The sequence below is a fragment of the Photinus pyralis genome, unplaced genomic scaffold (assembly GCF_008802855.1).
Source record: "Photinus pyralis isolate 1611_PpyrPB1 unplaced genomic scaffold, Ppyr1.3 Ppyr1.4_LG1, whole genome shotgun sequence".
NCBI classification, from domain to species: Eukaryota; Metazoa; Arthropoda; class Insecta; order Coleoptera; family Lampyridae; genus Photinus; species Photinus pyralis.
Window position 1 is genome coordinate 58,418,497 of NW_022170249.1, and position 26,558 is coordinate 58,445,054.

The 26,558-nt window shown below is 38.4% G+C and overlaps 2 protein-coding genes across 2 annotated transcripts in view; both read left to right on the top strand.

Annotated features, from left to right (window-relative positions):
- Positions 1–26,558, top strand: part of LOC116158809 (uncharacterized protein K02A2.6-like) — a 217,487-nt gene that overhangs the window by 94,161 nt on the left and 96,768 nt on the right. The gene's annotated exons all lie outside the window — the stretch shown is intronic.
- On the top strand, positions 1,171–25,771 carry LOC116158802 (dynein beta chain, ciliary-like). Its single transcript, XM_031471644.1, has 8 exons — positions 1,171–2,720; positions 2,766–3,107; positions 3,152–4,964; positions 5,012–5,313; positions 5,369–6,526; positions 10,874–11,446; positions 11,497–13,209; positions 18,107–25,771. The coding sequence occupies exons 1-8, from the start codon at positions 2,586–2,588 to the stop codon at positions 25,661–25,663; spliced, it is 13,593 nt and encodes a 4,530-aa protein (XP_031327504.1). The 5' UTR covers positions 1,171–2,585; the 3' UTR covers positions 25,664–25,771.

A 26,558-nucleotide genomic window follows, 5' to 3' on the forward strand; every position in this document is an offset into this window, starting at 1 on the left:
CACTTACTACCTATAGCTAGTACTACTGGGAATGAACAACACATCACCCCCAAAATCGTTCATAATCATGTGTCTTGCTAATTAATTATTTTTTAAATAAAATATTAATGATATATGGCTATGGTTTTCTCAATCGAGTCAAGTGCCTCTGAGTTGCTCATTTGCATATAACTAGACATCCTCCGACACTTTTTTTAAATTTTTTTCAAAACTTCTCTTTCCAAAATACATTATTTGATTGATTAAATAAACAGGTTTCAGGGTCACTTAAAGAACCCACTGCTTTGCATTAATTCCTACACAATTTTGCATGGGAGGAACCTTTCAGACTCCATGGTCGCTGATTTTTGCCCCCCCCCCAACCGTTATTCACTTCCGACGTCGCTGAATTTGATACAAAACTCGTCAGTAAAATGATAGTACCATAGTGTAACTGTAAGAACACTATTGACATTGCTTAACTCGAAAATTAAAGCACTGCCACGAAAGGGCCTCGTATTTTCTGATAATGGCGACGTAGCTTACATACAGTGAATTTTTTTTAATGCGAACATAGGAGTTTGCATGCAATGTAATTTCCCTATGTTCGATTTTTAAAAAAACACATCAATCTATGAGGTGTGCGCGGTTCACATTCCCAAAACGCTCAACTTGTGTGACTATGAACAGCAACTCTACAGTTTTTATGATGAAAAGCACTCGGTAAGATTTTTTAAAGAAGCCATGTGAGGCCATAGCAACTTTAGGATACATTTTTCTTAAACTTACGATAACTTGACTTCACATGGCACGCGCTGACATCACAATTCATTGTGAACCAACCTTCAATTATTTGTAGGTCATGTGCACCTGATATTCTACTAATTTGATCTATTCAATACATAAATGAAGAAAATAAGAAAATAAATACCGAAAACAATTACAATAAAATGTTCGAAGTGTCCCCCTTGACATTCTAAGCAATAACCTAACCGATTTCGTAATTAAATTGGACGGCGGTATTTTTAAAAATGTGACAGCTGTCAATTGTATCTACTACTCATTTGAACTACTCAATAGATTGATGTGTTTTTTTTAAAATCGAACATAGTGAAATTACATTGCATGGATACTCCTATGTTCGCATTTAAAAAAAATTCACTGTATGTGGCTAAGATGCAGAACGCTTGCCCATTCTTTCAAAAAAAGTAGCGCGGTAACCAACTGTCAGAAATGTATGCATTTTCATAGGTATTTATTTGAATATTGCTAGTCTTGTATGAATTTAATTGTCTGTGTTATTGTATACTCCTTTTTATTCTGTAAATTGGCGTGTCATTATAACCATTTAATGGTATATCTCGACCAAGATAATATTTCATTACGTTCCATCACATTACGTTACGTACCGTTACATTAAGTTACGTTACTTTACACTACATAACGTAACGTTACCGGTTACATTACATTACATTACATTATTCACAGATAAGAATACTTTGCCAATCGCATCATCTTGGGATAGTCCGGCATTCTACAGGCTGAGTCATAACGTGTAATGACAGTAGACAGACGAGCAGATTCCCCTTTATGGTAGCACAGTTAGAGCAAATAAGGTAAACCGAAACTTCAAAACCGATGCTAGTTCTATGGACCGAGACACCGAGTCATGGATTTTGCAGACGAACATTTTGTACTTGCACACCTGCAGATTCTTAGGAAATGTATGCAGGAAAAAAACCTGAAGCCATTCTCCTAGTGTACCTATAAACCACCAACATTTTTGGTGAAATTTACAGCGATTTGAAGATTTTTGTTGCAACAACAGAAAATTAGACGCTTATGATTAAAATAGTGTGCATACTTACCCTCAGTAGACGTGTGCTCAGGCACCTTCCCTCTGTTAAATCACATATACGTGACTTTTCTTTATTCCTTTCAAGCAAAGGGGTCATAGGACATAGGACATGCTGACATTGTTTTTTGTGCTCAATAACCTGAAAAGTCTCATCGAAAGAGAAGATTCGCGACTTGAAAGTTACCATCGTAAGGATCTTGGATTTTTCCGTTGCTGTTCTCTTTGTACGTACAGGCCTCTGACCGATCTTCGCATTCCATTCGCATTTGGGTTTCTCTGTTTACTCCTGTTGATTCACGTACCTACGCGTTGTGCTGATCGGTGAACCCTGTGGGTAAGAGGCTCATGGTTCCTCCTCTCGCAGGTTCTCAAGGTTCGAGGGAACGTTCCGAACAATGCGCTTGGACCTTGGTGTTCGTAATCCATGTCTTCCCATGGATCTCAAAACCTTCCGACGGGAGAAACCAGAGACTTGGAGAAACAGCTTTCATATGCCCTTTCACCTTTTGCCTACGAAAATTGAATAACCAAACTCATAAATATGTCATATAACTCCATATCTTTGCTTTGCACACAAGGGAGCACTAATACGAGTTGTACCATTACCACCTGTAGGGAATGGTTGTACCTTCTAAAATAAATTTCAGCTAGTGTCATGATGTCTACGAATTTTGTTTTTATTAGAAACAATTTTACAATTTTATACCTGCCTACAGAGAGATACTTAAAAAAACGTATGTAATATAAAATGGGAGACAAGAAAAAGCAAGCAGACGACGACGACAGAGACTATAGAGTTGAATTCCTGTTCAATTACTTGTCAAAATCATGGAAACTAAAAACCGATAAATGGAATAAGATGTGGGGAACGGATGAATACGCCGTAAGTTTTGTCATCATCAACCGTTCACATAACGTCACCTTTCAGAGAATAATTCTAAACTTCTTCAATAAAGCCGATGCGCCCAGGCTCATAATGATGACCAATCTCGGCGGCCAATTGGTTCCCGTTACCGATTTTCCCTCAAATTTGAAGACGAAGTGTTCGTACTTTATCCGAAAAAAGAACGCCGTTATTACTGCGACAAATATCAGGGAGGTACTTTTTATGGGCGACAAATCCCCAAAGCCGATTGAAGAACTGTCGGCTTTGGTTGAACACGGTTTACTACCCTTTATCAGTAATCCGGATAATCGGGCACAATGGCCATCTGAAGTTGTGGAAGATATGATCAAACATGTCTACGCCTTCAAAAATAAGCTTATTCAGGTAGAGTTGTGATTTCGAAGTGATCATCTAATTCAAACTCGTAGATTAAAGGAGCTATACGTGGACAAACTGTGCTGCCTATGCCGCCCGGAATTGACAAGATTTATGACGCTTCACTGCAGTTTAGAGAATCGGGCGGCGCGGAAGTAGATTTGGGGTTAAAATCCTCAATCGAAGGAAGCGTACTTCAGTGGACTTCTTTGTGCAATGATGTCCTGCAGCAAACGTCGGAGGAAGCACTCGCGCACGGAGAAAATCCCACGCCTATTGCGGAATTTAACTTTTGGAACAGCAGATTGAAAAACTTGGAGAGTATTTTCGATCAGTTCCGAGACCCAAGAGTGAAAAAGATGATCCTTTATTTAGAACTGACCAACAGCTCATATTTATCGTGTTTTAAATGTATATTTCAAGACGTTGTAGCGGCGATTCTTGAGGCAAAGGATATATGTATGTACCTCAAGGCCGTAAGACCTCACATTGAAAAGTTGGATGAAAGCGAATTTCTGGAAACGAGACCTTTTATTAAACCTCTAGTGCACTGCTTAGGGCTACTCTGGGGGAACTCTCAATACTACTGCACGAGTGCTCGAATGGTAACATTACTAAAAGAAATTGCAAATCAAATTATTATTGCTGCTTCGACACAACTGGATCCGGGGTCGATATTCCAAGTCGAACCCGAAGATATGCTCATAAAGGTCGACAAATGCATAAACCTGATCGAATTCTTCCACTCATGTTTCCACGCAGTCCGTGAAAATGTAGCCTCTTATTTTCGAAAAGCCGAATTACAACCTAAACCGTGGACTTTTCATCCAAGGACTGTATTCCAACACTTGATGGACTTTACCGAACGATTGCGGCTCGTACGATCTATTATCGCCACAAATATAGAATTTCAGAAATTAGAAAAGGTTGAAATTGGTGGTATCAAAGGTCGCGTTCTTTCGAAACAATGCGAAGAAATTTTTGAAGAATTTACCAGAGTTTATGTTCATTTCGTGCAAATGACTTATGACTTTTTAGATCCTGCGAACAACCAAATAGTCGCCGACAATGAAAGATTCATGGAGAAGTGTCAGGATTTTGACTCGCGTTTGGCTTGTATATTCATACAGGTCTTTGATGAATGTTACAACATGGAAAGCATTTTCAAATTTATCAACATATCTGGTACGCTATTGGACCGGCCCGCTATAAGGAACGCGATAATTGGAAAGTATGCCTTTTTAATACAATACTTTTCCGAAGAAGTGGACATGGTGAAAGTTCTATTTGACGAAGGCAAAAAGAATGGTATACCAATAAATCTGAATTTCCCTCCAGTGGCCGGTATTTTGTGGTGGTTGTACAAACTGAAGCAAAGGATACTCAAACCTGGCGAAGATTTTAAATTGTTGGAAAACAAAATCGTCGAAAGCCCCGACGCTCTATATGCGTTCTCTAAATGGGAGCAGATGTTACTTCTCATAGACGATGAATTCTCAAAAGTGCTATCCGAATGGATGGATCGTGCACCAGGCCAAATCTCAACAAGTTTAAGCAAACTTCGCATAGTTCGAAATGGAGAATTAATTTCGTTAAACCTTGACGATGAATTAGTTGCGATTTTACGTGAAGTTAAGTATATGAAAATGTTAGATATCACCGATTTTGCGCCGGACATTGAAGAGCTATTCCAGCGAAATGAAGAATTGTTCCAAAGCTGTCAGCAACTGAACACAATCGTGGAATATTACAATCACCTCAAGACGAATACTTTGCCTGAAGAATATGCGTTATTCAAAGACGAAATGGATCAGATAAATGTTCAATTGAACGTTTTAATCGATTCGATTGATTGGACAGTAAACAGTTGAGTAAGGTCATATATTAACCGTTTTTGCAATATCGTTTTCTAGGTGATGAGTTTGTGAAGAACCTATACGATAACATAAAGCAGCTGTATGACCGTGTCCTCGCAGCGCAAAAGAACATTGGTAGTATTATTGCAGAAATTCAGAGTTGGGGAAAGGAACCGCTCTACGAACGTAAAGAAGGCTTGTGCAAGAACACCTTACAATTAGATGACAGACTTGAGCGGCTAAACAAGCGTTATGGGCAAATAAGCGCAACCTCACGTAATGCTGTGTTTGCCCTCCAACTTAACTACAAGCTGTTTTTTAACATTGAAGATGAACCTGAGGAGATAGAAGAAGTTCAAGTAGTCCCCAAATCAATTACTTAAGTAACCATGCACTTATTGCACTTATTTTCAGGAAGAAGTTCTGGTGGAGGAACCTAAAGAACCTCCCGGCAAAAAAGGCGCCAAACCTGAACCGAAAAAGGACAAGAGAACATCAGAAATTAAACCGCACGAGTCCAAAGAACAAGAAGCCAAACGCCTAAAAGAAGAGGCAAAAGAAGAACTGCGCCAAAGCAGGGAGTTGCTATGGAGGCCTTACGAAATGCACGTTGATAACTTAATCCTAAACGTAATGTTAAATGCAATTAAAACCAGCGTAAACTACTTGGAAGAGGAGTCATCGACTGTCAAGAACCCAAACTTATTTCCTTTATTCGAACTTCTACTGGAAATTCACGACGACGAAGTCGTGTATGTTCCTTCTATTGATCCTGACGATATTTCCGGTTTTTTGAATCTGGTAAGGTCACTTATTGAGGATATGTACTGTATGGCAAAATGCATGGCGAGAATTGATAAAACGAACGAGGACCCTGATTACCTTAACGACGCGCTTGCTTGTGCGGATATTAAAGACACAAATCTACAATTCATAGCGCGCGTGAAAAGCGGCATGGAAGCGGCCGAAGAATATTTAGGTATTTTTGACGATTACGCTTATTTATGGCAGGACGATCGGCGGGAGTACTTGCAATATTTTTTGCGATTTTCCAGAATGCTATCGTATGAAGAGATCGAAATGCTTAAGGAGGATGAAACGGCGATCAAAGAAAGACCCCCAACAACCGTTCAATTTAAAGAACAAATTGATGTGTACGACGCGTTGTATAAGACGATTCACAGTTTCGATTCAGAAAGGATTATATCTGGGTGGTTACGAATCGATGTTAGACCTTTGCGGCAGGCGGTCTTGAATATAATTTGCAAATGGGGCAGTATGTTTAAACAGCATCTTTTTGAGCACGTTATCAGTAGTTTGAGCGAGTTGGATTCGTTTGTGGCTGAAGCCATCGCTGCATTGCAAGTGGAGCTCTCGGAAGATGATTATGAAGGTCTTCTATCGGTAATGGGATATTTGGTTAAGATTAGGGACCGACAGACGGCGACCGACGGAATGTTCCAGCCAATAAAAGAAATTATGGAGTTACTTAAGGAATATGGCGTAGAGTTTTCTGAAGAAATATACATTCAGTTACAGGAGTTACCGGATAAATGGAACCAATGTAAAAAAGTAAGTAGAATTAATTGAATGATATACATTATACATCATACCATTGATTATACACACTGTATAATCAATGATTATACCTACCAATAATCTATTTTCATACATTATAAGTACTACAGGCGTCGCGTCGGTGACACACAAACATATACGTGATGACATTATAGATTGCCTAAAATAGTACAATATATATCAAGGTAGAGAAGTACAGTATTATTGCCTGAGCACCAAGATTACATCTCGAGGCGCTTTCGCCGAGGGGTGTAAGGTGGTAATATATGGTAATATGGTACTTTGGTAATATGCACTTAAATTCGTCTGTATCTACCATTATCCGTTCCCTATACTTGGTATTAATCACACCTTACCTTACCTTTGAAATCACACTAACTTCCAACAATTTGTATTTTGTGATATTTCGAGTTCACTAGGATTTTTAAACGGTGTGCACAATGTATTACGATTTTAATCGGAGAAGTCCATCTGTAATAAACAAAAGGGGCCGACTGACTGAATTATACATGAAGGCAGGCCCACTTTATATCTTTTATTTATTTATTCATTTATTTGTTTATTTATTTATTTATTTATTTATTTATTTATTTATTTATTTATTTATTTATTTATTTATTTATTTATTTATTTATTTATTTATTTATTTATTTATTATCCTTCTCTTGTTCTGGGCCCTCAACAGGCATGCGCCCAATTACAGAGTGGCCCGCATAATGCTATTTAGAGGTGCCTCTGCAGAAGGTCTTAAGTTGGTCTATACTACTCCGGTATTTACCTTACGAATTAGGAAAACTGCAGGAAAACCTAATTCGGAGTAGCCGGTAGAATACTCGTAACTGGTCTAAGGTAATTTCCATCTCCGCCTGAAGCTGATTTTTTTTACAGACTGATGATAGGTACTACTAATGACTTAACGGTGTTTCGTTTTTAAATTTTTTCTATAATTATAAGATTATCTTATTATCTTAACATTATAAGATATCTTATAATTAGAGAAAAAATTTAAAAAAGAAACACTCTCATAGTCATTGGCTGTATCTATCATTAGTCTGTAAAAAAATCAGCTTCATTCTTCCAACGGTAACCTAGTTATATCCGTAGAAAGTTCGTGAAAAACCGACTAAGAATTGTTTTTTTACGGAGTTATCAAATGCGCGCGATTTTTTTAAATATTTTTTTAAGAGCTATTATCAACGTTTTCATTTGGTGTATAACTTATTATCTCGAAAAACAACCTTTCAGAATTGGTACCGCAAGAAATACCCGCAGCGCCTTAAGTCATATGACCTGAGGCGGCAGACGATCGATTTTAGCATACTCTGATAGGGCAAAATGGAACTCCATCGGTTAAAATTTTGATCATTTTCGTTCAGTGGATTTCGTGCTAGCTCCCCTACTACGAGTACCTATAGAATTTTTTGGATCAAAACTGAGAGGGGCCCTCATGATTTTAATGGTAATTATATGTATTACCGTTGAGTGAAGATTTTTTCACTCGGCGGTATTACATTTACTGCAAAAAACTCGTGTTGCTTTCACTGCATCATACCGTGAGTGAAAAATCAGTCAACCCATGTTTTTTCCCAACAATCATATCTTTTATCACAAACGTGAACTGGCTCAGTCCGGATCTCCGCTCAAGTCGATCACGTATGTTATTGAGTCGTTCGAACTATTACTTAGGGATCAAAAGAATTCCACTCATTGGGTGATGTTGTTTCCGAGAGGGTGTTGATTGCGGTACATTATGTCCTCAGTCTATCCAGTTTTGGTTGTCCCCTCTGGTTCTTCTCAAAGAGCTCATCTTGTTTGGAGTAACAACCCCTTCCTGGTACGAAGGTTGGGAATGTCTACGAATTATTTTGATTTTTTGATTCTCCTTCCTTTCTCATCGAATGGCACGACTTTAAGCGTCTTTATCTTGACATAACATTTTAATAACCCGAGCTCGGTAACGTCTATATTCGAGCATTATTGTGAAGGACGAATTTAGTTTCTGCTTAGAATTTGACTTACCCGAAAACGGAAGAGTTTTTATCAATGGCCTTTTCAAATTCCAAAGAAAATTAGCCGTTAATTTCCCTCCAAAATTACACATGCGTAATGGACAACTACACAGTCACACAGTCATTGTGTGCAATCCAATCCAATTACAGATTAATGTTTTTATTTGTCGAAAATTGGTCAAAATTTACTGGACTACCTAAATCTAGATTTAGCAAAATGTTGGAATGATCGACCCTTTAATTTAAGCGCCCTGTATACCTTCTAAGTAGTACTCAATGGGGCAATACATAAAACGTAACGAGCATAACTGTGATGAAATTCAAACATCCAACTCTATTTAAGGGTTCCCGTTACAACGAGAGACGTATCCACTGGCAATGTGAAAAGTTAAGCGTAAATATCTCGAAAATGGAGTGTCGAAGGAAGCTTGATTTTTTTGGCATTATACAAGGTGTTAATAAATGTTATGCAGATATTTCAGGGGGTGATCATACTCGTCAAAATAAGAAACAAGTACAAATTGTGCACAACTCTTGTGCAGATAAAGCATGTTTTTTAACACCCCTACGCCCTAAACGCTCTTTGTGAGTAACATCGTCCGATGCTCCGTTTTCGACATTTTCGCACAAACAGTTTTGACCCTACTATTAGATATTTTTAACGTCACCAATGTGTATATTAATTTTCTTACATACGTCCAAATCGCCCTTTGTAAGGACCCTCCTCCGGCAATGCGCTCTTGAGATATAAGGAATTATATCCGATTACGATAAGGAGATGAGGAGGATTATGGTTGGTAGAAATTTTTTGTTGAGATCTTTCATTGGAGTACCTATCATGCAGGATAAAACCAGCCCCCCCCCTCCCTATATTGATAAGGGGTAAGAAAGAAGGGCGGTAGTTGGTAGAAAGAACCTCTTCTAGAGGATCATAAAAAACTAAACAAATACAGGGTGTTCAATTTAAAAAATATGCTCAACATGACATAACTTGAAATGACGTCATTCGAAACAAGTATAAATTGTGCACAACTCTTGTGCAGATAAAACGCATTTTTTTTAACCGAAATAGCTTTTGGTTTGACATCACCAATGGATATATTTCTTGCAGACATCTCAATCGCCCTTTGTGACTACCCTCTTCCGACAATCCGTTCTTGAGGTATAAGGGAATATACCCGATCACGATAAGAGGTCGAGGAGGAGGGCTATGGTTGGTAGAAAACGGTTCCTTTCGTTGAGACCTTTAATTAGTTAAAATACAATGAGAGATGACATTAATTCCCCCCCCCCCCCAGACCCACACTTTTTAGCGCATTTTTGAAGAATTACAAAAAAATGTGCTATTGTTTGCGTTTTGTCCGTCCGTCCGTCCTTAGGTAGCCTATATCATTAAGGTGTGCCAGACGGCCATCAAATTTCGCCCCCCCCCCCCCACACGAATTATTTCCTGAGATGCTGTTTTTGAAAGTCAAACGTGCATAACTTTTACATAAGACAACCAAAAAATTACACACTGATGTGTTGAGTAGCATTTATTACGAATTCAACGATATACGGCACACACAAAAAAACAAAAGTTGGAAATTGTTGGTTTCACCAGAATGGTGCACCCACGCACAACACCCTAATCGTGCGAAAATACCTGGAAAATAAAAAATTTGTGCGATAGGTATTCTCGAATGATTAGGACGTTGTGCTTAGAAGCACCATCCTGTTGAAACCAACAGAGTTGCCATCTTTTGATTTTTGCGTGGTACATATTCGTTGTATACATAATAAAAAATGCTACTATACAGTATGTATTTTTTGCGGGTCATAAAAAAAACTAAAGTTGATAATTTACTCCGAAATGAAACGTGGTATTGAAAATCTCTCAACGGTGTCTAGTAGGTAACGCTCAAAAAGTGGGAATGCGAAAGTGATTTTTACATTTTTGGACCTGTTCAAATAACATCAGAAAAAATAAAAAAGAAATCGGGAAATATCTTTAGAAGTAATTGGAATTTTCTGGCTTTCTTTAAAACATGATAATAACTCTTTAATTGCGCATCTTTTTTCTAATTTGACCATCAGTGTATCTTCTATAGTTTCGGAGAACCTCATATTTATCTTGCACCCAGTGTATAAGCACGATAGTTCTAATTTCGACGCCGAAGTAATAAATGGTTCGCACTGTTATAAATTGTGTATTCGTGATTGATAAATAATATTTTACTGTTATAAGTCGATTCATTTCAAAACTGTTAGTAACGTAGTTAAGTTTACGGTACAGCACTACAATGTTTCGATTAAACTCTTTGGAGAAGGTTAACCGAAAATAATGTTCCAGGTGGCTATTGCGACAAAACAAGCTGTAGGACCGCTGCAAACATTACAAATAGCTGCTATTAAAAGAAGAATAGGTTTATTCGACGTCCGGCAGGCGATGCACAGAGATGCTTTCAAGAAATTGCCATTCTTCCACTGGGGCTGTCAGAACGTATATGCGTTGTTTGACCATCAGCACCAAGAACTCTGTAATTTTGAGGACGAACTAAAGAAATTAGCCGAGCAAGCGACGCTCTTTGACGTACAATTATCTGAATATAAATACTTAAAAGTAAGTGCGAGAGAGTTAAGACAAGTGAAGCAGTTATGGGATTTTATTCTGATTGTATCATCCTCTATGGACGAATGGAAAACAACTCCTTGGAAAACAATCGACGTTGAAGGCATGGAAATGGAGTTAAAAAGGTTCGCGAAAGAAGTTCGAACAATGGACAAAGAGTTGCGAGCGTGGAACGCCTACAATGAAATGGAAGGTATTATCAAGAATATGCTAACTTCTCTCCGCGCCGTTACCGAACTACAAAATCCGGCCATAAGGGACCGACATTGGATTCAGTTAATGCAAGCAACTAAGGTACCATACACTTTTCTTTTTTTTGTAATCTCAACTTGGTTTAATTCCAGGTTAGGTTTGTGTTGGACGATTCTACAACCTTGAATGATTTGTTGCTGCTCAATCTACACGAATACGAGGAAGATGTGAAAACAATAGTGGACAAATCGGTAAAAGAGATGGCTATGGAAAAAACATTGAAAGAATTGAACCAAAATTGGGTCAATTTGGAATTTGAAACGGAGATCCACGAGCGCAGTAGATTAAAATTGTTAAGGGTATCTGAAGAAATGATCGAAATGTTGGAAGATAATCAAGTACAACTGCAAAATATGATGTCCTCGAAGTTTATTCAGTATTTTTATAACGAAGTGTTTGATTGGCAACAAAAACTTTCAGCGGCTGATCAAGTTATTCAAGTCTTCTTTGAAGTACAGCGCAAATGGTGTTATCTGGAAAGTATCTTTGTTGGCTCTGAAGATATAAGAAACCAATTGCCCGAAGATTCTAAGAGGTTTGATAGGCTGGACAGAGAATTCAAAGATGTTTTAAATGAGATACTGAAGGTAATGAATGTGATCAGATCGACAAATAAACCGGGCTTGGTCGCCCGTTTGGAACGAATTTTGGCAGATTTAGTTCTTTGCGAGAAAGCTTTGAACGATTATTTGGAAACGAAGCGTCTGGCATTTCCCAGATTTTACTTTGTGTCGTCTTCAGATCTTTTAGATATATTATCAACCGGAAATCAACCGCCATTGGTAGCGAGACATTTAACGAAGCTATTCGATTCATTGGCCAAATTAAAGTTTGCAATGGAAGGGGGAAAAGAATCAAAAAGGGCAATTTCTATGGGTTCGAAGGAGAATGACGAGTGGGTACCGTTTACCGCAGATTGCGACTGTAGTGGTAAAGTGGAGATATGGTTAAATAGAGTTATTGGTAGCATGCGGGTAACTTTACATAAATGTTTCCACGAGGCGGTATTCGCTTATGATGAGAAGCCAAGAGATCAGTGGTTGTTTGATTATCCCGCCCAGCCGGCTCTTTGCGGTACTCAAATTTGGTGGACGACGGAAGTCAATATGTCGTTTGCGCGATTAGAAGAAGGATACGAAAACGCGCTCAAGGACTACCAGAAGAAACAGATTACGCAGTTAAATGCTCTAATTATTTTATTACTGGGCGATTTAACAGCTGGCGAGAGGCAAAAGATTATGACAGTTTGCACCATTGATGTACACTCCAGAGACGTTGTGGCTAAAATGATATTGATTAGGGTAGAAAATTCGCAAGCGTTTCAGTGGCAAAGTCAGCTTAGACACCGATGGGACAGTAAAGTGAACGACTGTTTCGCAAATATTTGCGACGCGCAGTTCCAGTACCAGTATGAATATTTGGGCAACACTCCTAGGCTAGTTATTACGCCATTAACTGATAGATGTTACATTACTCTGACGCAAAGTTTACATTTGGTAATGGGAGGTGCTCCCGCTGGACCAGCTGGTACGGGCAAGACAGAAACTACAAAAGATCTGGGGAAAGCTCTAGGGATTATGGTGTACGTGTTTAATTGCTCAGAACAGATGGATTATAAATCTGTTGGTGCGATATTCAAAGGGTTAGCTCAAACCGGTACTTGGGGATGTTTTGATGAGTTCAATAGGATATCTGTGGAGGTACTATCTGTAGTTGCAGTGCAAGTAAAAACTATCCAAGATGCCATAAAAACGAAGAAAACTATTTTCAATTTTCAAGGAGAGATCATCGCAATGATACCGACTGTAAGTACATCTTATTTTATTCATGCATGTTTATCCTTGCATGCATCTACTATGCTAAAAGGTAATATCTTTATATGCAGGGTCGCTAATAAGTCTGAAAACCATCGATTAGCGGGGAAAATATACAAGATATCGAACAAAGTTTTACATAAGTTTTGGGATTTTTCAATTTTAACTTACAGGGTTGGTTATAAAGGCATCGGCACACCCAAATTCCATTTTTTTAATAGAACATCTTGTATAGTATACTATTAAAGAGTATATACGGACGGACGGATGGACAACAAAGTGTAGCCAATAGCGATTTTTCACTTTGAGGAAAATACGTTTTCAGCGTATTTTCCTCAAAGTGAAAACTCGCTATTGGCAGCACTTTGCCATCCGTCCGTCCGTCCGTCCGTCACACGTACGCCTTCTACACCACTGAACCGATTTGGGCGATATACAGGGTGTTTTTTTGGGAGTTTTAGTTAAACCGTTGAGTGAATCACTCAACGGTTAAACGTTTCTGGGCAATGGGTAGGTTTTTGAAAATGTGTACTTAGGAGTTACTCTGAAGGTCGGATCGATGTAAAATATTTTCAAAATGGCCCCACTTCCGGGAATACCGGAAGTAGATAGTAACTTCGTTATTTTAAATGGCAACCCCTATTTTTTATTGCATTTTTGGATTCTACCTGAAATTTCAGTTCTTTTGATACACACATGTCTATATCTGCCATTTATGGTTTTTAAGTTATTATGAAAAAAAATGGCGGATGCAGATTGTACCTTGATAATTGATTACTTGAAAACGGTTATAGTCATTACAACCCATTTTTATCAGTGCATAGAGAATGAATAGGGCTTCTTCTTAGTGTACTTTAAAAAAAGTTAAGTTGCGTACAACCGCACATATGGAGATCCAAAATTAAGAAACTTCAAAATCTAAAAACTCAGTTTTTTTAATGGAATGACAATGTTCTTACTATAGCATGAGATAGAGAATCGAAATTGCCATATTTTGATATTACATGTTCCTATAGCTAACAGCTTTAACAGTTTCTGATTTATTCCCATTTCATTGAATTGATGCCATTTTTTTTCGCATTTTCTTTTTAGTAGTTGGCCATGATTTTATAACAATCGAATTTTAAACAAATCAAAGAAAGGATTCTTTAGTAGGTATTATTGATTCTAGTCTAAATAATTCATAAATAAATAAGTCATTTATTAAGGATAGGACGGAAAATTTTTGAGAAATTTAGACAGTCGTTCAACTCAATTTCTTAAACAACGTATAAGTCTGGAAATTCAGAGAGGTAATGCGATATCTGTTCTAGCAACAATTCCATACCAAAAATGTTTAAAAGAAGGTTTTCATATTTTGCATTGAATTTATTTTGTTAATCTTGCATTTGCAATTCAATTCATTTTCTTAATTATTCTCTTAGTAGCGCTTTGTATCACTTGTGTTTCAACGGTTTGTAGTGCATTTGGGGGTATAAAATTTCCAAAATTCATACAATTTCAATTTCGTTCCAGTGTTCGAATGAATGTATGGCAAGCACGTGCCGCGATCTTGTCCATTTCACCATAAATAACAATTAAATTCCAAAATAGGTGAAACCACTGCAAGTCATTTTCCGATTTTTGAAAAACTTATGTTAACCTATAACAGTAGGTGACGGATTAATGTCACTAGATTTGTTTAAAATTCAATTGTTATAAAATCATGGCCGACTATTAAAAAGAAAATCCGAAAAAAATAGTGTCAATTCAATAAAATGGGAATAAGTCAGAAACTGTTAAAGATAGCTATAGGAACATGTATTGTCAAAATATGCCCATTTCGATTTTTTATCTCATGCAATAGTAAGAACATGGTAATTCCATTTAAAAAAACGAAGTTTTTACTCTTTGAAGTTTCATAAATTTAGATTTCCATAGGCGCGGTTGTACGCAACTTAACTTTTTTTTAAGTACACTAAAAGAAAGCCCTATTCATTCCCTATGCAAATGGGTTGCCATGACTATAACCGTTTTCAAGTAATCAATTATCAAGGTATCATCTCCATCCGCCATTTTTTTCTTAAAGTCAAAATAACTTAAAAATCATAAAAGGCAGATATAACAAACTTACTATCTACTTCCGGTGTTTAAAGAAGTGTGGCCATTTTGAAAATATTTTACATCGATTCGGCCTTCAGAGTAACTCCTAAGTACAAATTTTGAAAAACCTACCAATTCCACTTTCCCAGAAACGTTTAACTAAAGCTCCCAAAAAAACACCCTGTATAGTCCAGTCATTTAAGGCAAAAAATAGGTATAATCTCGGAATGAGAGATAATGAGCTATAAACTTGTATAAACGTTTATTTTGGCATTCTATGGCCTAACATGGCTTCTTTAAAAAAATCTTACCGAGTGTTCTTCATGATAAATACTATACAGTTGCTGTTCATAGTCACGCAAGTTGCGCGATTTGGGAATGTGAACCGCGCACACCTCATAGATTGATGTGTTTTTTTTTTAATCGAACATAGGGAAATTACATTACATGCAAACTCACTGTACAGTGAGTTTTTTTTAAATGCGAACATAGAACAGTTATCGCCTTTTTTATGGAGTGGTGTAATAAAAATAAACTTGTTGTAAATATCTCTAAAACAACCTGCTTGCGTTTTAATTATGGTGGAGTGCGCAGTGCTATGCTACGCCCTTAAAAGTACGTATAGACAATAATGATGAACTGGTAGCTGCTGAAACTGCTAAATTTTTAGGTACTACAATAGACAGCAAGTTAACTTTTTCCCATCACGTTGACGAAGTGTATTCTAAACTTGCATTACGCATTTATTTGTCTAAGCAACACTTTAGATCTTAAAGCAATTCTCACCGTATATTTTGCCAAAGTATACTCAATTATCAGTTACAACATAGTTGTGTGGGGCCAGGCTACAGAAACGGAGCGTGTATTTATTCTACAAAAGAGAATAATTCCACGCGTCTTTCGTCTGAAGTATCGCGAATCCTGCCGTCAAACTTTCAAAAATCACCTTTTAACATTTATATCTATATATTTATATAAAATTTTAACATATATACATGTAAATATACAGCTATTTAAACGTAACTGTGATAATCATAAGTATTCAACTAGAACTGGGCATAATATATACTTACCTAAATGCAATCACACTAGTTTCAAAAAATCGGTACATTACGCAGGTTGCTACGTGTACAATGCTCTACCACAAAAAATAAAAGAAATAAAAAATAAAAATCAGTACAAAAATGCACTTAGAACCTATCTAGTCAGCAATTGCTATTACTCGCTCCAAGAATTTGTGAAGTCATAGATGTTATCTGTTGTACATTATCTGTTGTACGTTATCTGTTGTACGTTATCTGTGGTATGTTATGTGAACTGTAATAATATTATAGATTAATCATTTTGTATATTACATAATAGTTAATGACTTACCTTTACATTTTAGAAATGGAAACAAAAGGTTAAATAAAATTATTATTATTATTATTATTATTATTATTATTATTATTATTATTATTATTTTATTACACGAATAGGTAAGTAATATAACAGATTTAAACACTCAAATCTGTGGTAATATTAAAGAAATAGTATACACTCCATAAATCAAAAATATTACTAAATATGATGTATATTAATTAATAAACAATGCAAATTATTTATAACTATATATTTTAATGATTGATAACCTTTATACGGCGCATTATTTACTAACACGTTGATCTTGCAATTGCACTATGCTGTAAATATTAAGCGTGGCGTGGTCTCCGCCCCGTCTCTCAAAAACGGTTGAGTACATACAAAAATCTTTGGGACAAAAGTTGTAGAGAATTTTATTCCCTACAATGTTTATAATTAATGCAAATGGCATTAAAACGATAGGAAACGAGATATTTTAAAAAACCGATTTTTGGGACATTTGACCTTCAATATCTGAAGACTCGGACACGAGATTTTATGAGACTTTTGAGACAACTTTCAGAATGCCAAAACAAAGGTTCGTACAAGTTTATAGCTTATTATCTCTCATTCCGAGGTGAAACACTAATATGACTGGACTAATAGGGTTTATTTGAAAGGGCTTGGTCCAAGGATTCCGTGCATAGGTACCGATATTTTTAGTTTTGCGCATGCCCAGTGTCAAACATTTAGTTTAACGCATGCGCAATGCCAACTTTCTTATTTATGAAAGCATTTAACTGAAATTTTATATATAGGCATTTGGAATAAAGGAGCAAAATTTGGTTCTGCACGTGCGCAATGCCAATTTCCTGATTTACGAAAGCATTTAAATGAAATTTAGTACCTACATAGGCACTTGGAACACAAGCCAATCTAATGTAAACAATGTGCAATACTATTTACGAAAGCAATTTAAATAAATTTCATATGATGTAGGTCTTTGTCCAATAAGTTTATTTTGTTGATTCATTCCATGGATACCATTGTTGATAAATTTGTTGTCTAGGTATGTACATAGTTATCTGGTCCTGGAGATGATGCGAAGGTATATAATAGTACAAGATCTCACATAGGGTCAACCTTCGTTCATCTGTTTACCGTGTGAAATACATTTTTTAGCAATCTTAATGTGTAAACATAAACACATTGGCAATTGGTTGCCTGAAAAAATTAAGTCAAGAGTACCCTGAATTTATAATATTAATTACAATAATTTAAATTAAGGGTACTCTTGACTTAATTTTTTCAGGCAACCAATTTCCAATGTATTTGTTTACACATTAACATTGCTAAAATGTATTTCACTTGGTAAACAGATGAGCGAAGGTTGGCCCTATGTGGGCCCTTAGTTAAGTAAACGGCAATACACATACACAAGTTAAATTTATTTTTTATTTTTCAGATCGGATACTTTATCACGATGAATCCTGGTTACGCAGGTAGAACAGAATTACCTGAAAATTTGAAAGCACTATTTCGTCCTTGCGCGATGGTTGTACCGGATTTCGCACTGATTTCCGAAATAATGTTAGTGGCCGAAGGCTTCCAGGAGGCGCGATTATTAGCGAGGAAATTTATTACATTATATACATTATGCAAGGAGCTGCTAAGTAAACAAGACCATTACGACTGGGGACTTAGGGCGATTAAGTCGGTCTTGGTGGTAGCCGGCGCCCTCAGGCGAGGTGATAGAAATCGCCCCGAAGATCAGGTACTGATGAGAGCCCTGAGGGACTTTAATATTCCAAAAATTGTGACTGACGACGTTCCCGTTTTCATGGGTTTAATTGGTGACTTGTTTCCGGCGCTTGACGTGCCCAGGAAACGCGATCTTGAGATGGAGAAATTGGTGAAGGCTTCTGCCATAGATTTAAATTTGCAACCAGAGGATGGGTTTGTTTTGAAAGTGGTCCAGCTTGAGGAATTGTTCGCGGTACGACATTCTGTGTTTATTTTGGGTTTCGCGGGAACCGGAAAAACTGGCGTCTGGAAAACGCTCAATAGGACATACTACAACCAAAAACGTAAGCCATTTTACAATGATCTCAATCCGAAAGCGGTGACCAACGACGAGTTGTTTGGGATAATAAATCCCGCAACTCGCGAATGGAAAGATGGGCTGTTTTCTGTGATTATGCGTGATATGGCGAATATGCCAGGCGATGGTCCCAAGTGGATTATACTGGATGGAGATATCGATCCCATGTGGATAGAGTCTTTAAACACACTAATGGACGACAACAAGGTCTTGACTTTGGCCAGTAATGAACGCATCGCCTTAACAAAGTGTATGCGTTTGCTGTTTGAAATTGCAAATTTGAGAACAGCGACCCCAGCTACCGTTTCCCGAGCAGGTATTCTATACATCAATCCAGCTGATCTGGGCTGGAATCCTTACGTAACTTCATGGATTGACACCCGAAATGAAAACGAGAAAACCAACTTAGGAATACTGTTCGAAAAATACATCCCACCATGCTTAGAAATGATGAAAAAACTTAAAAAAATCACACCAATCGTAGACATTGCTCACATTCATATGTTGTGCTATTTACTTGACGGTTTCTTGACTCCACACAATCTACCTTCCGATTGTCCTAAGGAGTGGTATGAGATCTACTTTGTGTTTTCCTTAATATGGGCCTTTGGATCGGCACTATACCAAGATCAAATAGTCGACTGGAGAAACGAGTTTAGCAAGTGGTTCACGAACGAGTTTAAAACGGTCAAATTTCCGGCAACTGGAAATGTTTTCCAATATTACATAGAGCCAGAGACGAAAAAATTTATGCCTTGGAGTGATCTGCTCCCACCATACGAGTTTGATCCTGACATTCCTCTTCAATCGGCGTTAGTCAATACGGCGGAAACTGTTCGGGTGCGATTTTTTATGGACCAGCTGGTGGGAAATAAGCATCCCATAATGTTGGTTGGGGGAGCCGGTAGTGGCAAAACGGTCATAGTACAGGATAAGCTTTCATCGTTGTCCGATAAATATTCTGTGACGAATGTGCCATTTAATTTTTACACTACGTCCGAGTTGTTACAAAGGGTTCTAGAAAAACCTCTCGAAAAGAAAGCCGGAAGAGTTTATGGTCCACCTGGAAGCAAGACAATGATATATTTTATTGACGATATGAACATGCCGGAAGTTGATAAATACTTTACCGTGCAGCCTCACACGTTGCTCAGGCAGTGGATGGATTATCAGCACTGGTACGACAGACAAAAGCTGTCCCTAAAAGACATTCACAACATTCAGTTTATTTCGAGCATGAATCCTACAGCTGGATCATTTACCATAGACCCCAGGCTCCAAAGACACTTCAGCGTGTTTGCCATAAGTTTCCCAACGCAGGACGCTTGCTATCATATTTACTCCTCCATGTTTTCACAACACTTACAGAACCCCATGAATAAATTTCCAGGTTCCGTAATTGCACAATGCAACAGTATAGTTCTGGCCGCGCTTACTTTACACAACAAAGTATCACAAACTTTCCTGCCAACCGCCATAAAATTTCACTATGTTTTCAATTTGAGAGATTTGTCAAATATATTTCAAGGAATGATATTTGGTAATGTAGAAACGTCGCCTAACGTAACCAGCTTAATTCGACTGTTTATGCACGAATCGTACCGAGTTTATGGGGATAAACTGATCGATCGGCAGGACTACGATACATTTATTAAACTGGTAAATGAGGTAGTGAAGAAAGGATTTGAGGAGCTGGAAGAGGTCGCGGTGATGGCGAAACCATTAATCTTTTGCCATTTCGCGGAAGGTATCGGTGATCCTAAATACATGCAAATTCGTGAGTACGCCACATTATCGAAGTTGTTGGACGAAGCTTTAGCCGGGTATAACGATCTTGTGGCGGCCATGAACTTGGTTCTTTTTGAGGATGCAATGAACCACATTTGTCGAATTAATAGAATAATGGAATCTCCAAGAGGAAATGCACTTTTAGTTGGAGTGGGAGGTTCTGGAAAACAAAGCTTGACGCGATTGGCTGCTTTCATATCATCTTTAGAAGTATTTCAAGTGCAGCTGAGGAAAGGCTTCAGTATGGTAGATCTGAAAGCAAATCTAGCGGGGTTATACTTAAAGGCAGGTTTGAAAAATGTCAGCACGGTGTTTTTAATGACCGACTCGCAAGTCGCAGAAGAGGCGTGGTTAGTTGTAATTAACGATATGCTGGCTTCTGGAGAAATACCTGATCTTTTAGCGGATGATGAAATCGACAATATTTTGAATGTGGTGAGAGGGGAGGTGAAGGCTTCCGGTATTGAAGATACCAAAGAAAACTGTTGGAAATTTTACATCAACCGATGTAGAAAGTTACTGAAAGTGGTGCTATGTTTTTCGCCTGTTGGGTCAACCTTACGTATTAGAGGAAGAAAATTTCCGGCACTTGTCAGCTGTACGGCCATTGATTGGTTTCAAGAATGGCCCAAAGAGGCTCTTCAATCGGTCTCCCAAAAATTCTTAAAAGACATAGAAGTGCTACCTAAAAAACTTGTTAATTCGGTTTCCCAGTTTATGTCTAACGTGCACTCCGTTGCAAATGCCATGTCCGCCGTGTATTTGCAAAACGAAAAACGATACAATTATACCACCCCTAAAACGTTTCTTGAGCAAATATCCCTTTACTCGAAGTTGCTAACGGAAAAGATGAGCTTTTTGGAAAACAGCATCGTCAGATTAGAAAACGGTTTAACCAAACTGGCATCCACTGCTGAAGAAGTCGACGGACTTCAAGAAGTCTTGGCCGTCCAAGAGGTCGAGTTGGCGGACAAAAACGCAAAAGCGGATAAATTGATCGTGGTTCTCGGTGTTGAAAATGAAAAGGTCGAAAATGAAAAAAAGATCGCTACGGAGGAAGAAGAGAAAGTTAAAGTTATTGAAGAAGATGTGACTGTTAAAGCCAAAATATGTGCTGATGATTTGGCAAAAGCGGAACCTGCTCTATTGGCCGCGCAGGAAGCTTTAAATACATTGAATAAGAATAACTTAACCGAGTTGAAATCTTTCGGTAGTCCTCCCCAGGCGGTCGTAAATGTAACAGCAGCCGTGCTCGTACTGTTCTCTCCCAAAGGAAAGATACCGAAGGATCGAAGTTGGAAGGAATGTAAAATCATGATGGCGAAAGTTGATCAATTTCTCAACGACCTGATATATTATGACAAAGAAAATATGTACCCAGAAGTTGTGAAAGCAACACTAGAATATTTGAAGGACCCGGAATTTGATCCCAAAATTATTGAAGGTAAATCTGGCGCGGCTGCAGGTCTATGCTCGTGGGTTATAAATATATTAAAGTTTTACGAGGTGTTCGTAGTGGTCGATCCAAAACGAAAAGCACTTTTAAAGGCGAACCAAGAGCTTTCCGAGGCCAAAGACAAATTAGTTGCGCTGAATAAAAAGTTAAACGAATTGGAGGAACAGTTGGGCAAACTTAGAGCGGATTTTGAAGACGCAACCGATGCCAAGTTGAGATGCCAAGCAGAAGCCGACGCCACGGCACTAATGATTGATCTCGCACAACGATTAGTTGGTGGTTTGGCATCCGAAAAAGTGCGGTGGATAGAAAGCGTTGCTAACTACAAGACTTCAGGGGTGACCATGCCCGGCGATGTTCTTTTAGTAACCGCTTTCATATCGTACGTAGGATGTTTTACACGACGCTACAGAATGGAAATGATGAATGACTATTGGCTACCTTCATTAGCCAAACTGGAGGTACCAATACCAATGTCGGAAGGTCTAGATCCCCTATCGCTTTTAACGGACGATGCGCAAATCGCAAAGTGGAACAACGAAGGTTTGCCCAACGATCGTATGTCTTCCGAAAATGCGACTATTTTATCAAATTCCGCGAGGTGGCCCTTAATGATCGATCCCCAATTACAAGGAATAAAATGGATAAAAACCAAATACGGCGCGCAGCTCACCATCATACGTCTCGCAATGAAGAATTATTTAGATGTTATCGAACGGTGCATCACTAACGGGCAAGTGATTCTAATAGAAAACATCGGAGAAACCTTAGATGCGGTTCTAGATTCAATTTTAAGTCGCGCCTTAATTAAAAAAGGAAAAGCCATAAAAATAGGCGATAAAGAAGTGGATTACGATCCAAGATTTCGACTGATTTTGCACACCAAGTTGGCAAATCCGCATTACAAACCTGAGATCCAAGCACAGACGACGCTGATCAATTTTACTGTAACGAGAGACGGTTTAGAAGAACAACTTTTGGCCGAAGTAGTCAAAGTGGAACGTCCCGATTTGGAACAACTAAAGTCGAACTTAACGAAACAACAGAACGATTTCAAAATAACGCTGAAGGTTTGCGAAGACAATCTCTTGGAAAGACTGTCATCTGCTACCGGAAATATTTTGGGAGACGTAGCACTCGTCGAGAATTTGGAGAGGACGAAGAAGACGGCGGCTGATATTCAAATTAAAGTAGCGGAAGCGAAGATCACATCCGTTAAAATTGACGATGCCAGAGAACAATACCGACCTGCTGCAATTCGTGGATCGTTACTATACTTCATTTTGAACGACCTCAATAGAATTAACGCAATATATCAGTTTTCCTTAAAAGCATTTACGGTCGTATTTCTGAATGCCCTAATTAGAGCAGAACCGGCAGATAAACTCAAAGATAGAGTGGTTAATTTACTAGACAGTATAACCTTCATGGTGTTTATGTATACTAGCAGAGGACTATTTGAATGTGACAAACTGATATTCATGGCTCAAATGTCGTTTCAAATACTGTTGCGCGAAAATGAAATTAGGGCGGACGAACTCGACTTTCTCCTTCGTTTTCCAGCACTGACAGTCACCTCACCTTTGGATTTCTTATCCAATTTGTGTTGGGGAGGAATCAAGGCTTTGTCGCATATGGACGAGTTCAGAAATTTGGACAAAGATATTGAGGGATCGGTGAATCGATGGAAAAAGTTCGTAGAGAGCGAATGCCCCGAAAAGGAAAAGTTCCCTGGAGAGTGGAAGAATAAGAGTGCCTTGCAAAGGCTTTGTATGATGCGAGCGCTTAGACCTGATCGAATGACTTACGCCGTTGGGACGTTTGTCGACGAAAAAATTGGAAATAAGTATACCTCGGCGAGATCGGTGGCATTTGCCAAATCTTATGAGGAAACCAGTAATATTACACCAACATTCTTCATATTGTCTCCAGGCGTTAACCCACTGAAAGATGTAGAGGCACTAGGCAAACAGCTGGGATTCACTTTTGACGGCGGAAATTTTCATAGTGTATCGCTAGGACAAGGGCAAGAGATAGTTGCCGAAAACGCAATGGACGTAGCTTCTGAACGAGGAGATTGGGTAATTTTGCAAAACATTCATTTAGTTGCAAGGTGGTTATCAAATTTGGAAAAGAAAATGGAACAGAATTCCGAAGGGGCGCACGAGAACTATCGTTTGTATCTTAGCGCCGAACCTGGAGGCGATCCACATATTTGCGTGATACCCCAAGGGATACTTGAATCTAGTATTAAAATCACCAACGAACCTCCAACAGGCATGTTCGCCAATTTGCACAAAGCCTTAGATAATTTCAACCAGGACACCTTGGAGATGTGTACCAAAGAAGCTGAATTTAAAGCCATTTTGTTTGCCTTATGCTATTTCCACGCAGTGGTTGCGGAACGACGCAAATTCGGTCCACAAGGATGGAATAGAAATTACCCATTCAATGTTGGCGATTTAACAATCAGTGTAAACGTGCTGTACAACTATCTAGAAGGTAACAATAAGATTCCCTGGGACGATTTAAGATACCTCTTTGGGGAAATTATGTACGGAGGTCACATTACTGATGACTGGGATCGACGACTCTGCAAAACCTACTTAATCGAATTCATGCAGTCGGAATTATTGGATGGCGATCTCGAGCTTGCAGTCGGATTTCCTGCCCCACCTAATTTAGACTACAACGGTTATCACCGGTACATTGATGACCGACTCCCACCTGAATCTCCATACTTGTACGGTCTACACCCAAATGCTGAAATAGGATTTTTAACAAACCTGTCGGAAAATTTGTTCAGGACCATATTTGAATTACAACCGCGCGATACTGGTGGCGGTGGTGGTGGAGGGGTATCCCGCGAAGAGAAGGTTAAATCGATAATCGAAGAAATTTTGGATAAACTAGGGGACGGTTTCAACATTGTAGAAATGATGGCGAAAGTTGAGGAGCGCACGCCTTTCATAATAGTCGCCTTCCAAGAATGTGAGCGAATGAATATCCTCACGAATGAAATGAAACGTTCCTTGAGAGAGCTAGCTTTGGGACTGAAAGGTGAGCTCACAATTACTTCTGATATGGAAGCTTTAGAAGAGAGTTTATTTATGGACAACGTGCCTGTTTCTTGGGCGAACAAGGCTTATCCCAGCATATTACCGCTCGGTATGTGGTGCGGCGATTTGAGCATTCGAATTAAAGAGCTCGAAGGATGGGTAGGAGATTTTCAAATGCCTCTCGCCGTGTGGCTCGGTGGGTTTTTCAATCCGCAATCTTTTCTAACCGCGATCATGCAACAAACGGCCCGCAAAAATGAATGGCCGCTTGATAAAATGTGTTTATTGACGGATGTAACGAAGCGGCAAAGGGAAGATGTGAGCAGCGCACCAAGGGAAGGTGCAAATGTGTGTGGCATGTTCATGGAAGGAGCACGATGGGACATTCCATCTGGTTCCATTGCAGATTCGAAATTAAAAGATCTCTTTCCTATGGTACCCGTGATTTACATCAAGGCAATTACACAGGACAAGCAAGATCTGAAGAACATGTACGACTGTCCAGTTTATAAAACCCGAGGTCGAGGTCCAACGTATGTGTGGACCTTTAATCTAAAATCAAAAGAAAAGCCAACTAAATGGACGTTAGCTGGAGTCGCTTTATTATTGCAGATTTAATTGATGCGATCGATCCTTTTTACGTTTGATTTAGTTACCTATACCTATACTACATAATATTATACACAATACTGTAGATATATATTTCTAATAAACCAATTAAGTAGATGTGTTATGAATCAAACATTTGGACTTTGAGTTTGTGTGTCGGTCCTCACGTTACAAATAAAACGTTGGTAATTCGCCCCCGCAGAAGGGCTGCTAATGCTTATTGGTATCGTTTTCTTACAAAGGGTTACATTCTTTCTCCGGGTCGTGGTGTAAATTTGTCATTTTGTTTTAAGCTACATATCTGCGAAATTTCACTTTATTTTTACGAACTTTTTATGTCACCGCAACGAACCCTTAATATAGGTGGATGCGGTCAGTGATTGAATTATGAAGTAATAACACACCGCAAATGGTTCGCTAATCCATTTTGTCGGAAAACATGCGCATCTATTTTCTTTCACCGTCTTTACGGCTATATAAAGTAAACCAAAAGGACGAGAAACCAGTACAGCAGTCTCCAGCAACGTAACAAAGACAAAACCCCAAAGATGCACTTCTCATATTTGAAAATAGTCACCGCCATGACGGTAGTACTTTTGGTTCTTACTTTATTATCCATGACTGAAGCCACGTACCGCAAACCGCCCTTTAACGGATCTATATTTGGAAAACGTGGAATCACTGCAGGTGGGTGAACATATTATTGTGTGTACCTACGATCAATTAAAAACATATGTTTCTATTTCATTTTTTTATTTCAGAATATGACAACGCTAACAAAGCTCTCTCGGCGCTTTGCGAAATTGCATTCGATGCATGCCAACCCTGGTATCCTTCACAAGAAAAGTGAGTTAATCCGAGAAGTACTTACGACCTGTATGAAAAATGAAGTGAACATCATTTC